Source organism: Mesitornis unicolor, unplaced genomic scaffold (assembly GCF_000695765.1).
Source record: "Mesitornis unicolor isolate BGI_N332 unplaced genomic scaffold, ASM69576v1 scaffold29381, whole genome shotgun sequence".
In the NCBI taxonomy this organism is placed as follows: domain Eukaryota; kingdom Metazoa; phylum Chordata; class Aves; order Mesitornithiformes; family Mesitornithidae; genus Mesitornis; species Mesitornis unicolor.
Genome location: NW_010163603.1, coordinates 1 through 16,117, shown reverse-complemented (window position 1 = coordinate 16,117; position 16,117 = coordinate 1). Strand labels below are relative to the sequence as shown.

Genomic DNA, 16,117 nt, shown 5'->3' with positions numbered 1-16,117 from the left:
CGGTCCAGGCCACTAGGATCTTCCAAGACTGGATCAGCAATTTTGTTGTCTGCACCCACATAGGCGATAAAGGCTTCAGGATCCGAGAGGACTCTGGCAGCAGGAAAAGACAACAACAGGGATTACTTTTTGTACCAGAGAATCTGAGCAGAGCTTTGCGCTGGCAGTAAACATCTTAACAAGTACAGAGCAGGCTATAGACTAGATGGTGCTCCACACTGTACATGAGAACATAATAAAAAGCAACAGAGACATGTGTGCTCTTCAAACATCTCCAGTTCTTGTGGGCCATGGGGGCCTAAAACCTTTGTATCTCTTATGAAGACAGCCCTGCTAGGAAAACTGTGCATGCCCAGCAGCCCAGGGCTGCAGAACACCTCAGCTTTAGTAAGGAGAACTCCGCTTCCTAGCTTCTCCTGGATATGAGAAAAACATGCTTTATTTCTCATTTTCACAGAATCATAGAATGTATTGGGTTGGAAGGGACCTTTAAAGATCATCCAGTCCAACCCCCCTGCAGTGAGCAGGGACAATGTTACCAGATCAGGTTGCTCAGAGCCCCATCAAGCCTGACCTTGAATATCCAAGGATAGGGCCTCCACCACCTCTCTGGGCAACCTGTTCCAGTGATCTACCTCCCTTGTATTGAAGAACTCTTCCCTAATATCCAACCTAAATCTATCCTTTTCTAGTTTAAAACCATTACCCCTCATCCTATTGACACATGCCCTTATGAACAGTTCTTCCCTAGCTTTCTAATAGGCATCTTTCAGGTACTGGAAGGTCGTTATAAGGTCTCTCCAGAGCCTTCTTTTCTCCAGGCTGAACAACCCCAACTCTCTCAGCCTGTCTTCATAGGAGAGGTGCTCCAGCCCCTTTTCTGCAAATGCTTTAAGGATGCTGGGAAGTGTTCCTCTGTCACCTTAAAACAACTCTTACCTAGCAAACTTCAACAAAGAGCATTTAGACTCAGCTGGCAGTTTCTGAACTGCAGGAGAGCTATTACCACGACGACTATCCAGAGCACAGGAGGTCACAAGGCACCCCCCCCCACTCTCATTTTGTTTGTGCATTCCCATATTGGGCACATTATCTCTGTAACACCTCCAGCTCAAAGCTTAGAAAAATGACCCATACCTCTGCATCTCTGGGGAGAGCCATAAGCCAGCAACAGGAGCCATGAGCTCCTCCAGGAAAGCTTTCTGCCGCTCATAGTCCTTGAACTGGTTGCTGATGAGGACGAGGGCTTCCATGAGAGCACACTTCTCCATCTGTGTCAGAAGTAGCTCATTGGAGAGCAGCTGCTTCACATGGTTGTACAACATCTCAAAGTTTGGCTAGAAAACACATACAAGTGGAAAAGCGTCATGTATTTAGTGTGGAGGATGGCTACCGGGGGAGGCAGAGGTGGGGTGTATTGTACTTGCAGAACAGCTGGAGGAACACGTATAAGTAACCTTTTCGCTACATAGCCATCTCCTTCTCAGTCTCACGTCTCTCTGAATGTTCACTCTAAAAGAATCTCTTTTCTTCCCTACCCCTCTATCATCATCCTGCGTCCAGTCTACTTTAGTGTGCAGAATGACTAAAGTAAGCAGAGGAAATCTCTCTCTTCTAGGCAATCATATCCCTTACAGCAGTGTCACACCTCAAAATAGTTCTGGTGCTTTTATTTGTTCACAGAAATCACCTCGCTCCTTTGGCTCTCAAGTGCCAGACTTAGGACTCTTCCATCTCTTTGCTCACAACTATGTTAATAATGATCCGTATGGTTATCAGTGTCTCTACAGGAACACTTGAGTTTCTTCCTTGCCTACTCTAGTCACAACAAAGTCTTCCTGTAACTTTGTGCAAGCATTAGCAAACACCCCCTCTTCAGCAAAGTCATCTGAACGTATTTTGGGTCAGCTCTGTGCCCTTGACTCTTCCAGTGAGAATGTCTGGCTGGCAATGGGAGAGCATTGCTGCAGTTCAAGGACCAGTAGGGTGGGACAAAGAGAAACCCGCTCGCTATTAGCAGCTACTGCAGAATGCAAACTGGAATCCCTAAATTACGTTAACTAGTATCCTCAAAAAATGTCTTTGTTTAAACCAGCAATGTCCTATGGTGATCCCATAATCCTAGAGCCACTCCACACAAACTCCACTAAAGAAAGGAGTTTAGAGCTATGCATGTTGCATGCAGGTTTGGTTCAGCAAAACCAAACAAAATGCTGGCTTATGGATTTTAAACACGTTTGTTTTTTTCTAGTCTCCTCAAGCCAATCCAGAAAACAAATATTCTCTTACTGCCACATTCTGTTAAGTAACAGAAGAAAGTCTGGAGATTAGTCATTGCTAGTGTCTTCAGCTAAGGAATCAACTGAGACCACCACAAGTGACAAAATGGAAATTCGGCAAACATTCCCATATCATCCCTTCTCAATTTAATTCATCACCTTTTCATTTAACTTATCACTTCACAATTCAGCTCTTCAGGCAGAAAATTTTTGGGGGGCAGGAGAGAAGAAGAGAGGTGCAGGGAATAAAACACTTTGCCATTTGTGGAGCAGGCATGTTTCTTGGAAGAAAAACAGAGGCTGTAGCCAAGGAAGCTGAAGATTTCATAAAATCTGGCCGAAATTGAGGCAAGACTTTTCATGACAGAGTTGAATTTACATACCAGGACAAACTGAGGGTAATCCCGACACATCTTTATGATAGAGGAGCATGCATGCCTTCTTACATTTTTCACTGCTCGAGTTCTAGGAGCCTGGACAGACACAACAAACTTCAATGCAACAAAACAAAAGTTCAGACAAATGCAGGGTATCTTCAAGAGACAAATGCATTACATACAGTTTTCTGCACTGCTGAGTACAGATCTAAAAAGCTCTTCCATGCCCCCCACCCCAAACAATCATGCAACAACTGATCTTCCTCTGGAGCAGTAGCTAACCCAAGAAGCCCATGTTCAAAGAAGCTGTGCTCAAGGAGAGAGGATGCCATGGGTCTCTCTACTTCAAGACTCCAAGCACTGCCTAGGTAGCTGGCAGCTTTACAGCCATCCTTCACAGCCACATATACCAACCACTGAAGAGTACCCACAGCTAATGAAGGGATTTCACTCTCTGGAAGGCCAGCATATGCTTTGGGACTAAGAGCACTGGCCTTAGAACACATCTATGGCCTTCTAAGTTTGTGAGCCAAAGCTTATTAGACCATGTCAACCAAGAAGGGATCACAGCTATATCTAGACTTCCTAGCCTTTTCAAGGAGCAGGACTATACTTGAGAAGCCAACTAGAGCAGAGTCTTCAGACTTGGCATGCTCTCAAGAAGAGAGCATGATTTAATCCAACTGTTATATCTTACTGGCAGAGAGCAATTCAGACGTACCTTACTTTCTTCTATAACTTCAAAGGTAACTGAAGCAAACAGCTGTGAGAAAAGAGAGGAAAAATCCAAAACCTGATGTCATTTGTTAACATCTAGCATTCACATGTGTTTTGAGCTCAAGGAACAGATCATAAGACTGTGGTGTAATTTCATGAAAATCAGTGAAGAATCCTTGACGAAAGCTGACAGACAAATCATCAGCACAGTGAGGCCTTGAAATAAAACATGGCGTTTACTGTCAAGAGCATGCACTTAATGTTAAGACTTAAGGCTAGGAACCGCAAAATTTATGTTATTTGACATTGTTTCTTCTTGAACAAGAGTCAGTCTCAGATTTTCCCATCTTTAACACGAAGGATAGTCCCTCTCTGACAGCAATGCCAACTCTGCAGTTTAGTACAAGGGCCCTGCACCAGGAAAAGCCTATTTGATTTTAGCACTGCCTGCGTGTACCTACCTTGGAGAGTACTTGTGGTAGGTATTCTGGTCGGTAAGTGACAAATGGGAAGAGAGCAGAGACATTGGTGAGCACACAGGACAGGATGAGAGGATCTTTTGTTTCAAAATTAAGGACAAGCTGCAGTAGATCTATGCCATCACTCACTGGGATTTCCTACAGAGGCAGGAAAGGGAAAGCAGAAGGAAAGAAAAAAAGTATCAACACTCAGCACTTCAGCCTGTAGCACACATCCTGCAACTCCTAGAGGTAGGCAGAGCTGCTGCTATTATATCAGACCTCTCAGCTGAACACAGCTGTTCTCAAAGCAGACAGAAAAACAAGAGAAACCTCAGTTTAACTGCATGCTATGTGCACTTGCTAAGGGAAAAAGGACGGCAGCATTGCCATTGTTGGTAGGGCAGTCTTGAGATGTCCCCATAACATTGCTTGGGCCTGGGAAAGGCAATTTTACTCTCTCTCAGTTTGGCTCCCAATTCTCCTCTTGACTCTGTCCAATAGATTCCATGCTTCATTAATGACTATAATTATTTTGCTGTGATCAGAATGATGAACTAAGGTGTGTGAGCAGCCTAATCTAATTAAAATAAAAAAATCAAGTCAGTCTACCTCAGACTAATGAAAAAAAATGCTGTCCTTCTGATTTGCCTGCTGTTAAAGTGGAGAAAAATTGCTTCCAATCTTCTACTCCCTGAGCATGAGTTTCTCTCAATTATTTAAAAGTTTGGTTTTCTGTTTTTGTTTTAAAATCTAATCAGGGTATAATGAAAAAGAATAAACTCAGGAAATTTCTGCTTAAGCAGTTCTCCTCTAGCAAGGCTCTAAGTCAAAGCATGCCATCTGGGTGATCTCCTGCGACTTCTCATGGCATAGTGTCCAGAACCAAGACATGCCTGAGAGGAAGCCAGCATGAGTTTGGTCCCATCTAAAGACTCTCAGAATCACAGAATCTCAGGAGTTGGAAGGGACCTCGAAAGATCATCCAGTCCAACCCCCCTGCCAGAGCAGGATCACCTAGACTAGGTCACACAGGAACACGTCCAGGCAGGTTTTGAATGTCTCCAGAGAAGGAGACTCCACAACCTCTCCGGGCAGCCTGGTCCAGTGCTCCGTAACCCTTACAGTGAAAAAGTTTTTCCTCATGTTCAGATTGAACCTCCTGTGCTCCAGCTTGCACCCACTGCCCCTTGTCCTGTCATTGGCTGTCACTGAGAAGAGCCTGGCTCCTTCCTCCTGACACTCGCCCTTTACAAATTTATAAACATTAATGAGGTCTCCCCTCAGTCTCCTCTTCTCCAAGCTAAAGAGGCCCAGTTCCCTCAGCTGCTCCTCATAAGGGAGATGCTCCACTCCCTCCATCATCTTTGTGGGTCTGCGCTGGACTCTTTCAAGCAATTCCCTGTCCTTCTTGAACTGAGGGGCCCAGAACTGAACACAATATTCCAAATGCGGTCTCACCAGGGCAGAGTAGAGGGGAAGGAGAACTTCTCTCGACCTACTCACCACACCCCTTCTGATACACCCCAGGATGCCATTGGCCTTCTTGGCCAATGAAAAGAAAGATCACTACTACAAAGAAAGGTCACTACTCCTCATGACAATCACTCATCAAACAATCTGGGTTTTTACATGGAAGTAACTGGTTACTACAGACTTTTCAAGGACAACATAGCTGAAAAAACCCCACTCGTATCAACTCTGAACAAGCCAGGAGAGCAGGCAAGAGCATCTGGTACACATACGTCTTTATCCAGGGTTCGAAACATCTGGCTGATGACACTCTCCGAGAAGAAGGTCATAGCATCCCACTGCACAAAGGATGGAGAGAAGATGGAGCAGAGGCCTTCGCCTGTCTTAGCTGAAAGGAAGAGAACACTGGAGCTCTCACCATGCTCCTCCTTGCATGCACACCACCAGGCTGATAAGCTCTGGCACAGCAACACTTTACCACTCGGTATTTTGGTCACACAGTTCTCCCTGTAGATGCCTAGCAGGGATGGACTGGGAGCAATTAAGGTGCTTCCATGTGATTTGCCTCATTCAAGTGAAGGCTTGTGAGACCTAAGTCTGATCTTTGACATACTACAGGGAGCACCACCAACAAATCACAGAAGAGAAAAGAAAAGCAGGGAGAGCACATTCCCAGACTCGGCACTGCAGGCAAGGCTGCCCTTGGTTTGACTTCACAGGAGGAAAGTAAGGTGACTGACAGGTAGAACTTCCCTGGACAAAAATATGTTACGGACATACCAAGGCCCAAATAATTGTAAAATTGTATCGGGGGACAGCTGCATCTGTTTAGCAGAGCGATTCAGGGGAAGAAAAGGAGGAGCCATGGGCTTCACATTAGCTATTCCATAGGTAGATTACAAAGGGTTAAATTTGGGGTGAGCTGGGTTTGATTTGACTTTGCTTTTAACTTGCAAAGACCTTAAAAACCTGAAAGCGTAGTGTGGAGTCCTGGCTCTGCCTTAAAAAAAAAAGAAAAAAAGGCAAAGACATTTATTCTGGCCCTGAATTAAAAAACAAATTCCACATCACTATTTTTTGTTTCCAGGTAACTTACAGTTCATGGGTCCAGTATCGACAGGAGCTGTGAGTTGGTACTTCAGCCATTCACCAGCCATTTGGAAGCCAGTTCGAGGATCCAGACGACAAGCCATCCTCATCACCTCTCCCTGCTGGGCTCGGAAAGCTGCCATGAAAAATCAGAAACCGTGCAACACGCTGATGCTGCAAATGCTCCCTTCCCCAAAGCTCACCTGCAGCTTTGCAGACCTGGGAACATTATGGCCTGTTGCTCTGGCAATGGCTGTGCAGTAAGCTCAGATACACAATCAGTAAACTAGGTGCAACAGGATGAGTCATTTTTTTAAGTAGTAAAAAATGTAGTCCATTTAAATAGACTAAAAAATGATGGATTAACATAAAAAGTAGTGCAATTAAAATGCAGTATGAGTTATGAAAATCTATGCTAAACCCAGATTTACTACAATTAAGCCTCTATTTTTCATTTAAAAATGTCTTCAAACTATACATGTTTACTGCTTACAAAGCACCCTGAGCTACTGAGACAGAAAACCAGCATTAGATAACTACCACTTCCTTCAGCTAAACACACTTTTTCTAGATTATTCAAATTAGCCCAGTTCAGATTCTAGGCTGACAAACTAATGCAAACTCAGAAAACCCAAATAAGTCTTGCTTTCAATTTCAAAGACATTAAAAGCAATGTACAGAACAGGAATGTACTTTGTTCCGAAATATTCCAGTACGTGACCACACAAAAGAATCAGCTCTGCTGACTACAGGTGTAACTTACATTGTTTAAAAATGTTGTTTTATCAAGTTATTTTATTTTGTGTTTCAAATCAGTTTTATGATTTAATATAATTAACTCCCTGAAACGATTTCAAATTCTGGCTTTCTGCATTTAGCTACTTTTTGATTTCTACCCAAATAGATTTATTACAGCAAGGAAAAAATAATCTAATAAGCAATAAAAAAAGCAACACTTAAAATCTTCAAACATAAATGTACGAAGTAAGAATTTAAGTAATTTATTAAGTATATCCTCCCACACACCAAGTGAATACCAAACTATATCAGCCAGTGAGAACCAGCTTCAGTTTTGGTAAGTAAAATACAAAAAGAAAGGAAAAAAAAATTATTAACATCCAGGATTTTCTTTTTTCTGGTTTAAGATAATTATTGAAATTGGTTATTTTAATTGCTCAACTATAGCTACTGGTTATGAACCAGAAGCTTTTTAGCAGGGCCAGAACAGATCATCTTTCTGGAATGACATTTAAAGTCTTTTGTAAGCTGCCTTCCTCTCCTAATCTGAGCAGGACTCCAGGCTGTTTTATTTCCTCCTTTAGGTGACCAAGAGGCACATTTTCATTGACACCAGGTAGCAAATGCTACTAGGCAACCTACCTGGCCAGCAAGCAAAATAATAGGAAAAAATTAAGTAAAATTAAATGCTTGAGCTGCCACAGAAAAATCCTAAATTAATTCAACTCCAAGATCCAGGTTGAAAGAGTCAAAACACAAGTGGAAGCTGCCAAGCCAACATGGTAGGCTCCACGCTCAGACAGAACTGAAAGTAAGAGGAAAGGTACAAACAACAGCATCCACACAGGGTGATGGCAACTTACAGTTGAAGAAGGCATTGAAGTCCTCATCACTGTCAAAATCAAAGCGAGAGTATTCACAACTGGGACTGTCTGTTTTAGAGGGAAAGCCCACCTGGAGACACAGCAGACAAAGTCAGGAAGGAGAAAGTCACCCATCACAGCTAACACCAGCTTCAAGGAGCAGGCAGTGAAATGTTGAGACAGAGCTGTTTGCTCAGCTGCCTGGAAATGATGTCTCTGGCAGACACAATAATAATGTAGTTTTTTCCCCACAATCCACACGTCATGTTCACCCAGGCACCCTCTGACAACGATCTGGGTACGAGGCCCACATACCTTCACTAAGTTGGTCATAGATGCACGGAGATACTTGGGAATCATAGCCAGCAACAAGGGGTCATGAGACAAAACTTCATGCCGAAAGAGGGCTCCCCATGTGATCTGGGTGGAAGAGCGCAGAAACTGGGGGGAAAAGAGAGAAAAGAGGGGAACAGCGAAGGATCTCAGTGCTGGAATCTCCACTGCTAACATTGAGTGCTACTATTAGAAGGCGATAGCTAATTACACTGACTATTTGGTTGAGGCCAAGGCACTTTGCAGGCTCAAACTTACAGAATGCCAAAAGTCTCTAAGAAGATACTAGGGCTGATTGCAAATTCTGTATTTTCTACCCAGCACCTGTGTCAGGCACTATTCCTGATGGGGTGGTAATGAGAGGAGAAACCATGCTGCCTTCAGCTGAAACTGAGAGCCTGAAGAGCAGTATTTGGTAGCTGGAGTTCTGCACTCTTCTATAGGTTAGTTCAATTATGCATCCACACCTTCTTACATAGACATACACAAGACTTTCAGCCCTTTACATACCTGGCTGGGATGGGTTGTGAAGGCTAAAAATGAGTCAAGGTATTTTCCAAAGTTGGGTGGCGCTTCCACATCAGAATCTGAGCCCTATTAGGAAGACAAATAATTTCAGACAAAATACTAACTCTTTGTCAAGCTGGGCTCACAAATGGTACGTCTCTGCGCAAAGCAGGAGCACTACATCCAAGGACATGGACTGTAGGACTGTAAAGGAGCAGAGACAAAAACAACAAACAGCTGTGATTTTTTTTTTCTGAAACCAGCATAGCCTGAGGAGTAGCAAGTTCTGCTGACCAGCCTGGGGGTTGGACATCTCCTCTACTAAGAACTTTGTGGGATGTTTGTCAGGAACTTAAGTTTTACCCAGAGCCATAAATTCAAGGTTTTGCTGCTCCTCACTAAACATAATATGACCTGATGCCTTCAAGATCCCTGTTCTGGAGCTGTACAACTCAGTGCTGCCTCTCCCAAGTGAATCTGGATGAGAGGACTCAAATCTCCATCTCATTACTTCATTACAGACTAACAGCTCCCACTACCTAACAGCAAGTAAAATCACTGAAACTTAAAACACCCCCTTTGTTTGCTGTCCATTCTTTGAGATAAATTCTCAAAAGGGTTTTTTTTTTCTTTCCCTTTCTGCCAGAATTTACCCTGCTCTAATCACTTGCACAGGTTGGCTGCCTTAGTCTCCCTACAAACAGCATCTCTCAACAAACCTGCCTTCCTTACTATAGAAGCACTGTGTTGAACAGAGAGAGCAGGAATTTGGCAGCCAGCATGGCATGCAAAGTTTTGGTGTGCATCTTCATCTCAGCATCAAAACAAAGCATAGGAAAGATGAAAAGCAGGAACAAAACCTGTTTCTTCCTTCATCTTGAGTGAATCTTGGTAGAAGAACAAACAGGTATACTTTTTGAGTTATTTTAAATAGGAAAATTTAACAAGCTTCCAACACAAGAGTAATTTCTTGGAATAGTGTTTCTGTAGCAGTAGACAGCAAGAAACTTGACCAATTTTCAATGAAGCCTCAGTATTTTAGAGGTTACAGGAGATGATAATTGATGGCAGAGGCCTAGAATCTGTCAGGGTCCGTCCATTCCACAGGCCTATGACTTGGCAGGATACAGTTATCCCACTTGCAAGCAGAGCCATTTCTGCCTTTGCCAAGTGTGTGAAGAGAAACCTACTGTAACAAAATGAGCAGAGAGAACCTCCAGTCCTAAAAACTAGCCTTGCCAGGGTTGCTAATAGGATTAGAAGAGACTTACCAGCAATGCACACAGCTGGCTGCCCAATGCGCACAAAACTTGGCAAAGTCTCTTCAAGAACACATAGTGCTTCTCTACGAGGCCTTCTCCGTCTGCTGTCCTGGGAACAAGGGGAGCAGGAAAAACAGGATCACAGTTACGCTGTAGGTAACAGGCACACTGCTGTTTATCTTGTAGATAAAAAAAGGACTACAGCAATTTGATTTTATTGCAGTGGGATTTTATTTGCTATTATCAAAAAATACTGCTTTATTGGCACCTAAAGCCTCTGAAATTGCTTCTCTGAAAGCATCCCTCCGGATCAGTTTCAGGCTAAAGAGAAAACTGGGGAAGCTGTGATATTGACACCACTTTGTCCTTCAATTACGGGATTTGAAAAAACTTGCAGTTTTTCAGGTTTTGTAAAATAAATGTTGTTTTGCTCTCTTCTAACCCTGTCCCAGCTTCCTGCAGTTAAACAGCAATATCTTTTGCAAATCACATCTACAAAGCCATTTGTATGCAGTTGTGTGAAATAGCAGCAGGATGGTACTCACTGGGCAGCAGACAGAATGTAGTGCATGGCAACATCTCCAAACAAGACCATCAGAGGCCTCCGATCCTCCAGCTTACCCTATGTGTAAAATACGCCAAATGCCTCAATTAGAACATAACCATTTATTCCCACCTACATAACTATTTATTCCCATCTGCAAGTGAAGTGAGGAGATCCCCAGTTGTCCTTCCATCTGGAGGATGGCTTACATTCCACACGATTTCAGTAAAAACTTGCCAAAAAAACCTTGAAGGTATTCCTGATCTGAAGAATTTCCCCAGCAATCCCACCACAGGAACTTTAAACTGCAAAACTGATCCTGAGACATTAGCTCTCCTTCACTGCAGACTGGCTAGTTATATAAAGGCAGCTGATAAACACTCAGTCTTAACACTAAGCTGCTTGTGGATGTATGGGTCAAATCACCTGTTTAGATCCTGCTGTTATTGCTCTGAGCTGTCAGATGACATAGCTGGTGACAGTATTTCCCACTTTATAGTTATAGAAAGTAAGAGAAAAAAGTTAATGGGAATCACCAACTTCAAAACTGCAAGAAAAGGCAACACAGAAGTTGGAAAGGATTCCAACAGTTGCTGTATGTATGCTGGCATGGCATGCATGCTAAATAACATTAACATAAGCAGCCAAATTTGAATTTTGCTTCTTAAATAAAAGGACAAAGATATCATTGCTCAATCTGAAGAGTTATATAGGAGAATAGGAGAAAAACAAGGGGGAGCCAGAGGAGCTGAAGTACTCACTTTCCTGCTGACAGCAATCAGGAGACACTCTGCTGCTCCTATTTGGAGCTCAGGTTCATTTAGGAGCAGACACAACATCTCCAAGAGTTTGCAGTTGTCTGCTGTGATGTGGCTCAGGGCCACCCAGTCAATGTAGCCAGCCAAGGTGTTGAGTGCTGCTACCCCCACGCGACAGTTTGCCTGGGCCTGTGAACAGAGAGGAGGCAAGAGGTCAGAGAGAAACACCAATTCCCACCTAAAGCCGCCCATATCCTGGAAGAACAGTATCAGGAAACACCCTGAGAGTGAGATGAAAGCAGAAGGGTCCAATTTCCCACACTAAGGATGCCAATTAAGACCTGGGCATTTCTTCACTTGTGCCTCAATTTTCTCTTCTCCAGAAATTTGTATTATGGGTGAACAAACCCATCTGTAAATAAGAATTACAGGTAACAGACTCCAAAATCTGGGAGAACCCTGGTTCTAAGCTATCTTGGTCTTAAGAATGACAAATGCACTAACTCCTGCGCAGTTCCACTCACCTTTGGCTCCTGAGCCAGATCAGTCTTCTGAAAAAGAAAACAAGAGAGGGTAAGTGAGCAGCTACAGCACACACACTTCTGCCCAGCCACTGCTGGACAGGCATGTTCTCAAGAACACAGCCAGAAGAAGCTTCACAGAACATCTCCCCAGTGACAGAGGCTGCAGCAGTCTCCTGCTCATGACATGGCTGCAGCCATTGTAACAACCTCCACAGCCCCCTGGCAGCTAAGACAGCAGGCCTTTCACTTGCAAGTTAAGCCACAGCCTCCTTCTCATCCAAAAGATGACACTCCAGTCAGCGGGCATCAGGGAGACACAGGGGACAAGAAGGAAAGTCCTTTCAGTGCTTCCTGGAAGCTTCCAGGGAAGAAACTTTTGACCTTTTAGAACAACTTATATCCAAAAGCCAGACTCTGAAAGATGCTGGTGGCTTTTATGTACTGAGATTGATGTGTGAAAAGGGTAAGTGATTTGTCCATCGTAAGGAAGGCAGCTGCAGAGAGAGCTGGGGCAAGAGCTTACAGCCTGACTCCCAGTTAACAGCAGCAATGTCCTGCTTGCACCATCTTTTCGACTAATACAACAAGTCCCTCAGACACTCAGGTCTGATTTGTTTCTCGGAAGCGAAGACACCACAAACATTTCTTTCTGCTCCAAGGCTTTGGTTTGGAAACTGTCCATCAATGTACTCAGGGTAGTGATTTTAAGTTAATCTGGTTGTGTCCCAAAGGTTTAACTGAGTCACCATACCAGAACTGCATACTGCAGCACTGCAGATTATGGCCCTGGGGAACCATCCACCATCTCCTCCTGTCTCAGTGTGCAGATAGGTAACTGAACGCCCAACCCTCAGAATTTACCCTGTGCACAAACATCCCAAAGATCTGCTAACCTGTGAAATGGTGAGGGCTTCTTGTTCCTGGGATGCTCCAACCTTGCCAATCAGAAAGATTCCACCATTAGCAGAAGCAGCCACACTTCAGAGCCTCAAGCATTGCAATTCAAACCTTACCTGGAAATGCATTTCAACCAGACTACAAAATGGACTGGGGTCCCCCACCCACCACCATAGATTGCACAGAGAGCTGACTGCTCTACAGGTGGATTTGCTCAGCCTGTCAGTGCACCAGGAAAATGAACAGAAGTCAGGAAGGAGAGAGGTTTTCATTACCTCCCAGTTTCACATTTAGTGCAACTTTGGATTTTAATTCACAGAAGGAAAGAACAAGAAATACATCTAAGCAACTTATTTCTAGATTGGTTTCTCAGTTGTGCTTCACTCTCAAATCCACTTCCTTCTCACAGGAACAGACTAGGGTAGAGACTTGTCTTCACCAGCCTGCATATCTCTGACTAGGTAAGAATTCAGGAAAGATGATTCCTTACACAAAAAGGAAGAGCATTCCTCATCACAATTTGCCAAAAAAAGGGCTTCCTGACCTGATCTCTTGGAGAAAAGGACCAGAGAGGCCCAGATGCAATGCTGAGACATCAAAAACTCAAGCACTTTGGTGCATCACTACAAAGACACTGCTGCAGCATGAGAGCACATGCGAGCCCAGGTCGGCATCTCTTTACCACTGTGTTACATAAACTACCTCAAATCTACTCATTTTAGCCACAATTGCACCTCTCTTTTGCTAAGCTGTACGCCCCTCACGTCAGCAGAGCATTCCAACAGCACGGATGAGACACACACCCACTCAGGCCACGTAAACCAGCAAATCTAAACTATCAACACTAACCCTGCCACCCTTGTGTGTTCAGTCTCTCTGATCAGCACTGGCTTCCCAGGCCACAGCAGAACCCTACCTTGCAGCAACAGATTTCAGAGAGTTTCTGTATTTGCTTCCCCAAAAACTTGTGAGTTGTATCCCAACTCCTAAACGCCTCCAGCACTGACTGAACCCAAGGAAAGCAGACTCTTACCATGCGTCTGTACTTGTTGACATTCTGCTGCAGGGCAGTTAGTAGGAAGCTGAAGATCTTCTCCATGTTCTGGGTGAGGGTTTGCTGGATATCTCGTCGCCGCTGAGTAGGCAGAGTTTGAAAAGTCACCACATCCTCTGCCAGACGTAGGAGGATGAACATCACCAGTTCTGTCTGAGTTTCCTGATGTTCCAAAATGAAATACACTCTATTAGCACAGTGTAAACATTAAAATCGCTAGAGACCAGTTCAGAGATGTAGAGAGAAAGCGAGCGTGCATGAAGATACAAGTCACATCTTGGAAAAACAAGACACAGGGATGGCCTTGTCTCTGCTAAAATCATCTAAAATAACTTCATCTTACAGAGATTTTTGAGTCCATCATCAGCTTATCTCAACTGACCATGTGTGAGTTAGGCTTTCCTCAGGATGACGGAAGACTGAAACCCATGCTATGTGCAAGTAGAAGAGACAGCTGTATTTCATACCCCTTGCTTGGAGAGAGTATCCAGCTCCTTTAACATGTCAGGCCAGTGCTGAGGCCATTCACGCTTGATCATCTCCACCACAATGCGAGACAGAACATCCTTAATGTGACTTTCCTCCTCTAGAATACTTTGAGTTCCCTGCAATAAGAAAGAGCAGAGTTACACAAACTAGCAGACACCAGCCATTTATAATTCTGACCCAGGAAGCACACTGGTTGCAAATAATCCAAACAACACAAAATAAAAAAAAAAGCCAACAAACCCATCATTGGGCAGCTCTTCATCCCCACCTACTTCGGATAACATTCTTATCTTCCCAAGCACCCACAGCTAGTAAACTCTTGGAACTAGAAGGATTTTCCTCAAAAGAAGGTCATTTGGTCATGAATACAATCATGATAGAGAAAAATCAACTAATACAATAACTTTAGTACTCTTGCAAAGGGTAAGAGCATCCATATTTACTGCATTTCCTCCTAAGAAAAGAAAAAGTACCTTATATATGCTATACAAGCCCCACAACTTCCTGCCATGGGAGCTGACATGGTTATCAACCTGACCACAAGACAGAGAAAAGTACTGGAACAACTGGGGATGCACAGCAAGAAAGGAAAGAAATGCAGAATTGAGTTTAGGTCCTCTGTGCTAATTAACTGGAGTCCTTTTTCCTTTTTACTCCCCCTCTCTATCTCCAAGTGAAAGAATAATGCTTCAGAGAAGTCTAGAGTAGAAGGTACTTACACTGGATATGAGGCCCATGACATTGTTCTTTAGATAAACTTTTTCTAGACGAGGCATGTTGTTCCAGCGGAACCTGTTCAAGAGAGTCAAAACAAAGTGACAAAAAGGACACCAAGTCAAAACATTTATAAGGATTTATGACTTAATTCTCAATGAATTATTGCTTCTTAACCTAAACGAGTGAGAGACGCTACAGCTCACTGACCCTGCCAGTGCCCAATCCCTTAATGAAAACGTTGAGTTAAAACTGATGAGGGAGAATGGGCGTGCACCACTGAGGCCAACAGACATGAGATGCAGCAGCAAAAGCACAAAGCATCAGGTCTGTAGAGGCAGCCAAGAGAGGAATCTCAGAACTGATCTAATACAAAGCCTCTTTGTTAGCACAAGAGCGCTGGAAAGGCCTAATGATAACCTTGAGTGCTTATTTACATCCTGCACTGTCAATGTGTTTTAGAGCATGGTGAATTAACCTTCCCAACCCAACTGAAAGCTGTTTGCTCCTCTCCTCCTTTTCCAGAGGAGGAAAGAAACAGAGCAGGACAACAAGTGTCCTCTGCTGTGGAACAGCCTCTCTGCATCCTGAAAGCGGGAACCGCACAGGAGCAGAGCCCATGCCAGTGGCTGCATGGCAGTGGGCCAGTACCCTTCCCCAGCGCAGGGGCACAGGTGGCAGGAGGAGCTGTCGTACTTGACCACATGCTCCAGAATCTGCATGCCAAAGTGCCGGACGATGGCCGTCTGTGTCTTCTCCGCCAGCTTCAACCCGCAGGGCACACAGATGGGACACTTCTCCTTGAACTCCTCGCAGAACTAGTAAAAGACCGGGGACAAGCAGCAGCAGTTAAAACACCGAATCTGACACGGGAGGGGGTGTCTGTCGGGCGGCCAGTAACAGAACGGCGGGGGAGATGGGGAGATAGCATGGAGAAGAAGGGGGCGACCCCTCACGGGGGACGCCCGACCTCACAGCGCCGCGCAGGCGCAGCCCCCACCACCTTCCCCCACCTGCTGACGACGCACAGCGCCTCAGGGG

The 16,117-nt window shown here is 44.2% G+C and overlaps 1 protein-coding gene across 1 annotated transcript in view; it reads right to left on the bottom strand.

Annotated features, from left to right (window-relative positions):
• Window positions 1-15,894, bottom strand: part of XPO5 (exportin 5) — a gene marked incomplete at its 5' end in the record, with an annotated part of 28,832 nt that extends 12,938 nt beyond the window's left edge. The window contains 18 exons of the mRNA XM_010194029.1: window positions 1-93; window positions 1,138-1,337; window positions 2,663-2,770; window positions 3,378-3,419; window positions 3,835-3,990; window positions 5,577-5,692; window positions 6,401-6,529; window positions 7,995-8,085; window positions 8,310-8,435; window positions 8,838-8,921; window positions 10,106-10,205; window positions 10,642-10,718; window positions 11,402-11,587; window positions 11,923-11,949; window positions 13,853-14,035; window positions 14,341-14,478; window positions 15,082-15,154; window positions 15,773-15,894. The exon at window positions 1-93 is cut by the window's left edge and continues 2 nt beyond it. Coding sequence (XP_010192331.1) covers window positions 1-93; window positions 1,138-1,337; window positions 2,663-2,770; window positions 3,378-3,419; window positions 3,835-3,990; window positions 5,577-5,692; window positions 6,401-6,529; window positions 7,995-8,085; window positions 8,310-8,435; window positions 8,838-8,921; window positions 10,106-10,205; window positions 10,642-10,718; window positions 11,402-11,587; window positions 11,923-11,949; window positions 13,853-14,035; window positions 14,341-14,478; window positions 15,082-15,154; window positions 15,773-15,894 — 2,051 coding nt within the window. The remainder of the gene's footprint in view (window positions 94-1,137; window positions 1,338-2,662; window positions 2,771-3,377; window positions 3,420-3,834; window positions 3,991-5,576; window positions 5,693-6,400; window positions 6,530-7,994; window positions 8,086-8,309; window positions 8,436-8,837; window positions 8,922-10,105; window positions 10,206-10,641; window positions 10,719-11,401; window positions 11,588-11,922; window positions 11,950-13,852; window positions 14,036-14,340; window positions 14,479-15,081; window positions 15,155-15,772) is intronic.
• Window positions 15,895-16,117: the final 223 nt, after the last annotated feature.